The sequence below is a fragment of the Cucumis melo genome, chromosome 6 (assembly GCF_025177605.1).
Source record: "Cucumis melo cultivar AY chromosome 6, USDA_Cmelo_AY_1.0, whole genome shotgun sequence".
NCBI lineage: Eukaryota > Viridiplantae > Streptophyta > Magnoliopsida > Cucurbitales > Cucurbitaceae > Cucumis > Cucumis melo.
Window position 1 is genome coordinate 28,490,787 of NC_066862.1, and position 6,622 is coordinate 28,497,408.

The following is a 6,622-nucleotide window of genomic DNA, read 5'->3' on the forward strand; positions in this document are numbered from 1 at the left end:
ATTTTTTCTTTTAATCCATAATCTAAAGGATATTTTAACCCAAAAAAATTTATTTTAAATAACAAAATTTTTAAAAATATTTAAGAATATAACTAAACGTATAGTCTCGTGGATATTTTAGTTCATTTTATTATATTTAAAAGTAATATTCTTTTTATATATGTTCTTTTTGATTCTAAAATTATATAAAATAAGATATCATGCGTCAATAATTTTAGTTTTCTTTAAAAAAATTTATCTACTATCCAACAATTTCTACCAATTTAATATATATAAGGTTTTTCTTTTCTTTTTCAAATATAAATAAAAACTTACAAAAAAAATTTAAAAATAAACTCAAGTTCTTAAAATCTATTTTTTCCGTAAAAGAATTGAGATCTAAAAATTAGGTTCATAGTCCAAACTTATCACCTTTACAGAAATGAAAAAAGAAAAGTCAAATCCATGAAATATCGAAAAAATATTCCTTGATACACTTGAAATCATCGATATATTATTGATATATATTTAATACGACTTATATATGTTTAATATACCAATGGTATACTTTTGATACACATTATATGCATTAAAATGTGTTATATCTACAAAATGGAATAAAGTATGCCATTTTTCCAAAAAGAAAGAAGGCTTAAATTTTTAAAAATGAAAATAGAGAAACACATAAAGAACTCCACTATTTATAAGCTAAATTTTCAACAATAAAAAAGTAAAACAATTATCAAAAAGACCTTTTAACCATTTTTTTCGTATTATTTTTTTTAATCTACGGACAAATCACTTTTGTTTTTTCTTTCTTTTTTTCTTTAAGATGAAAGGCAATTCACTTAAATGATGCTATAGGTGGTGATTTTGAATGACAATGTTCTAAAGAGACGTTTTAAAGAAGACTTTGACTCAAATGGAACGTGGGTTCAATTTAATAGAAAATAAGATTGCACTTGAACTTCATTTTACTTCATTGTCATATGCTTGTCTATATAATCATCTTGAGAGGAAATCTAACATTGTGGGTATCCACGAAATAGGGTTTTAAGTTGAGTACTTATGTTACGTTGATGTAACTTGAAGTTAAGAAGCTAAGTTTAATTTATATACCTCATATATGAAACCGAGTTAAATTATTGATCTAGATCTCAAAACTTTCTACATTGCATATATACACATCTTTTAGAATCAACTCTAAAAGTTTTATTGTGAGTGAACATATACATTCTATAAGTTTCTTAATTCAAATAAAAACAAATTTATTAGAAGATGGGGTCAAAATTGTCATATACTTTTTTCTACCTTTGATCTAAAATAATCATCTTTATATTTTGTCAACAAGAACTTAGGTCTATTGACACTTGTATGTATATGAGATCTAAGAGGTTTTGGGTTCAAATTTCTCCCTCCTAGTTTGTACTGAAAAAATCATTTTTGAATTTTATTTCTAATTTCTTGATTACAACTCATTAAGCTCAATCATTATTTCTTGTTTGATAACCACGACCCTTCAAGTATCTATGAACTATTTTTGTTATCATCAACAAAATGGTATGATTGACTACTAAATATAATTACTTTTTTTGTGAACTTAATGATGAGTAAATACATTTCATCTCTCAAGCAAAACTAAAACAAATTAAGAAATAGAAACATTGTTCTAACAAAGATAATTAAAAGCAAGAAAAAGGAAGAAGCTTAGAAGAAGCAAAACTTTAGTACATAAGAAAGAAAGAAAGAAAAGAAGTTCATGTGGAAGCATCAAAGTTTGATTAATCCTTTTAATTTGTTAAAGCCTTTTTACACATGTTGTGTTTATTCTCTTAACAATGGTTCCAATATATCACAACTTTTTCCCCATATTCAATATTCTTTCCCCCTTCCATATGGACAAGTTTCTCCTTTTTCTTTTTCTTTCTTTCTTTCTTTCTTTAAAAAATAAATAAATAAAGTTAGTGCTTTAGGAAATTGTGATTACTTGCTTTCTTTGGCTTTCATTTCCACATGAAAACCCTAAAAGCACTTCCTTCAAAACCACCCAAAATAAGACCCCTACAAAACTTCCCTTCACAAATTGAAGACCTAATTAATTCTCCCACCACACCAACAAATTAACACAACCTCTTAAAGATGGCATTGAGCAACAATGTCATTGCAGCCATCAACTTCATTGCCTTGCTTCTTTCGATCCCCGTCATCGGTGCAGGGATCTGGCTCGCAACCGAACCTGACAATGCCTGCGTGCAAGTTTTACAATGGCCAGTCATTATTCTTGGCATCATCATCTTTCTTGTGGCTTTGGCAGGTTTCATTGGAGCGTTCTGGAGAGTCTCGTGGCTTTTAATGTTCTACCTTGTCGCCATGCTTGTTCTCATAATTCTACTTGGTAGCTTGGTTATCTTTGTGTTTTCGGTCACGATGAGAGGATCGGGACACGCAGAACCGAGTCGAGCTTACTTGGAATATCACCTTGATGAGTTCTCCCTTTGGCTCCAAAGAAGGGTTAGAAGCTCTCATAAATGGGAAAGAATTAGAAATTGCCTTAGTTCTTCAACTACATGTGCTGAGTTGAACCAAAACTATAGATTTGCTCAAGATTTCTTCAATGCCCACATCACCCCTTTTCAGGTAAAATTCTTCACTTTATATATAATATATATATTTATCATTCCAAAACTTTAATTTAGGAGGGAAAATTAGAGAAATTTTCTTAAATCTTAGACCCCATTTCATATAAGTATTTCTTTTTTCTAAAAGAAAATTAAGTTTTATAAACACTAATTTTTATGTTTATATTGTCTACTTTCTACTCATATTTTTCAATATAAACTCAAAATTTGAAAACTGATTATAAAATTTGTTGTATAAAAATCTAAAAAGAAAAAGATTTTATTTATAGATTTTGATTAAGAACTTAAATGTTTCTTTAGTAAATTTGAAAATTATGATTAGAAAAGTCGGGAGAAACATTGATCTAATCAATCGAAAAACAGAAAACGAAAGCAACCTCTTCTCTGACCTTTTATATTAAAGTTTATTACAGTTCTCGACATAACCAATAGTTTTAAGTATGTTTGGAATGATTAATTTTAATATTTTAAAGTTAAATTTTGAAGTTATGCAAATTGTAAAATCAAATACCAAATTTATTTTGCGTCACTAAAAGCATGTCTCAAAGTGATTTATTGCAACGTCACTTTTAAACATATGCTTAGATTTCCGACTATTCAAGAGGTTAAAAAATTAGTTTTTTTTTTTCTTTTTTTTATGTACTTCATAGAGAACTTTAAAGTCATTCCAAATATGCTCTATATATTTTCAACAGTCTGGGTGTTGCAAGCCACCAACAGATTGCGGTTTCACGTTCGTAAACCCGACGTACTGGATCAGTCCGATTAGCAATGGAGCGAGTATGGACTGCTCGAAATGGAGCAACGAACAAACGGAGCTATGTTATGGATGTGATTCATGTAAAGCAGGGCTCCTAGCAAACCTAAGGGAAGAATGGAGAAATGCAGACATAATTCTATTGGTTTCATTCTTGGGTCTAATTTTTGTGTATTTGATGGCTTTTATTGCTTTGAAAAATGCCAATTCTGAGCAACTTTTCCGAAGGCACAAGCAAGGTTATGTCTAACACTCACAAAACATCAACACACACACACACACACAAACCCTTAACCTTTAATTTATTTTATTTACTACCTTTGTTGATTTTTTTTTTCTTGAGGTTTACAGTAGAAACGTTAATGCGTTGGATCCTTTGATCTTTTAGAAATGAGGATGGGTTTTTGTTAATATTGACTTCTTGATATTGAATCGTTTGATTTGTGGAAGTATCGATGAAAATGTGTATGTAACTGTGGAGATGTATTATTTCTTGATTACAAAAGAGGTTGTTAAATTCCAATTTGGGCTTAGGGATAACTAAGAATTTTGAATTGGGTTCAAATTCAGTCCATAATCATGTATGACTTGGGCTTAGATAAACATCATGAATTGGGCCCAGTTTCGAATTACGTTTATCCATAATATTAAGTCACGTTATTATTTTTTTTAATTTTATTTTAAGTTAGAGAACAAAATGGAGAGAGATATTGAAGTTTTAACCTTTTGAACAATCCAACCACCAAATTTTTTAATTAAAGTTTCTTACTTTGCTTTAGAGTTTGATATGAGAGTTACACCGATTCACCGATTAATTTCTAATGAGTCTGAAGGATAGTCTTGACATTTAAAAAATATTATTAATAATTACTTTTTATCTTTTTGTTGAACAAACTAAATTAATTTTCCGACGTGTTGCATAAAAGGGGCAAACGAAAATAAATTTTTATCTTCGAGGGGACACATTGCAAAAGAGAAGTCAATTTATCTAATTCATGAGATCCTTTTTTAAATAGGTTTGTGCTAAAATGATTTTCTTTTTCTTAAAAATTAAACTCATTGGAAATATTGAAAGTAATGAGAGAAAAAGAAAAGGAATGTTTATCCAAATCCATCATTGTTGGGCCCCATAAAAAGTAGATTGTCGGAATGGGCCAAAGCCCATATGGCCCATCGAATGTGTCTCCTTTTCCTGGATGTCCGACCAGTTGTCAATCGGAAAAATATGTAAAAATCCAACATTTTATCATAAACTTTTTAATTAGGTTTTATTCTTTTTTTTTTTTTCATGTAATAGTAAAAATCATTATAGGTTGACACGAGCATAGTTCAATTAATATTGTCATCTTTCAAGGTCAAAGATACGATTCTCCATCCACTATATATATAAATCTTATTTTGTTCTTAAAATAATTTACATTTATTTTGGAGTTTTTTAAAAAATATAACAAAATATTTTTTAAAAAAGATACGATTTATTTTCAAAATCCTTTGTATACAACATTTAGATTTGAAAATATATTTTTCTTCAAAATTTTATATTTGCTACCCGATTTGAACCAAATAACACTTTGAAACATACAATATTTATGATTGATTAAAAAAAATCGTTATGTCCAAAAAATATAAATGAAAAACGACAGGACAAAGACAATGGGAATGATAAGAAAAAATTTTAAAAAAAAATTGCAGAAGAAGATGAAAAGAAAGACGATAGAAAGGAATGACAAACCTAAAATATTAAAAAATTGACAGTTTCATAGCTTGTTGATTTTGTTATATTTTGGTATGTGTTTTTTTTTTTTAATTTGTTTTTAAAATTACATTTATATTATTACCTAAATTTAATGACAAAAAAACATTTAAAATAGTTGAATTTAAAAATTGAAGTATCCAAATTTAAAATCTTTCCAAATTTTTTATATCGTACATTACATAAAAAGCAACAAATTTTCTGTGGGTTATTGAAAATTACTTTTCTTTTTTTATAAAACAATTCCCTAAATTCATTCCACACCATTAATAAATTTAGAAGAAGGGAAATATTACATTTTAGAAAGATTTAACAAATTTTACAAAAGAAATGCAAAGAGACATTTAAAAAAGAATTCAATAAATTGTACTATTATTTGTCAAAAAATGAAAATTTTAATTTAATTCATCTGTTTTAAAAGGAAGATATGTATAGTAAAAGTCAATAATACCCTTTTATGAATATATATATATATATATATATATATATATATATATACTAAAATTGGTTTCATATCTTCACATTTCTTTTCTCAAAATCAAATAAATTAGGTCTATTTTCTGTGTGTAGCTTTTCAGATTATGGCAATGACACAAAAGAGAGAAAAAAAATATGTATTTCTTTTTTCATGAATACATATAAAGAAAGAGAAATTTTGGAATGGAATTTTCTCTCAATCTTTAGCAAATTAAGGCAATGTTTTAACCTAATATGCTAATAATATTAATCACCGAAAAAGTACGATTAAGCTACTAAGTTCTATAACATTGGGATGATTAAATTGAGGTCGTTTTTGTTCGTGATGACTCCAATATTTAATTGTTAAAGACGATAGAAAGCAATTGTTTAAATACGTTTCTTTCGTCCTTACATTTTTAGTTTTAATTTATTTTGATTATTTTCTAAATTTTATTATTATTATTATTATCAAAATTAAATTATATCTTTAGAATAGTAATTTATGATTCATTCACAATGTTGTATAATTTACTTAATTGATATGATTTTCTTAAAACACTTATATATAGAAAACTCTTCTTAGTATCATAAAAATTAATATTAGATTCTTATGTTTTTAAAAAAGCACTATTATATTTGTCTACTTCCAAGATGTATCTATTTGTGAATATTTGGTTTCTTTTATTTTCATTTTAATGTTAACATTATATTTTTCTTAAGAAAAAAAAAATAGAGCATGACAATCCATTCACTAATTTTTTTAAGTATACTCATAACTTTGTTCAAAATAATTTTCCTAATGTGTAAAATTTATATTAAAATTCCATTGAAATAAGGGTTAAAAAAATCCCTTTTATTCTTAAAAAAATGAAACTAATTAAGTTTGAAAATATAAAAACAAAAATTGCATAAACTAAAATAAAAAAAATAAAAAAATCTATTTTTTTTTTAGCAAAAATTAAAGAAATCTAAACCTACAACCTCTTCTTCACATGCACGTACGTTTGTGTTCGTTGATCCAACCTCTTGTTAGAA

At 26.8% G+C, this 6,622-nt stretch overlaps 1 protein-coding gene across 1 annotated transcript; it reads left to right on the forward strand.

Moving 5' to 3' along the window:
• The first annotated feature begins 1,971 nt into the window (after positions 1-1,971).
• On the forward strand, positions 1,972-3,898 carry LOC103490773 (protein TORNADO 2-like). The gene is made up of 2 exons (XM_008450450.3): positions 1,972-2,616; positions 3,314-3,898. Exons 1-2 carry the CDS (start codon positions 2,119-2,121, stop codon positions 3,623-3,625), a joined length of 810 nt encoding a protein of 269 aa, XP_008448672.2. The 5' UTR covers positions 1,972-2,118; the 3' UTR covers positions 3,626-3,898.
• The last annotated feature ends 2,724 nt before the right edge of the window (positions 3,899-6,622 follow it).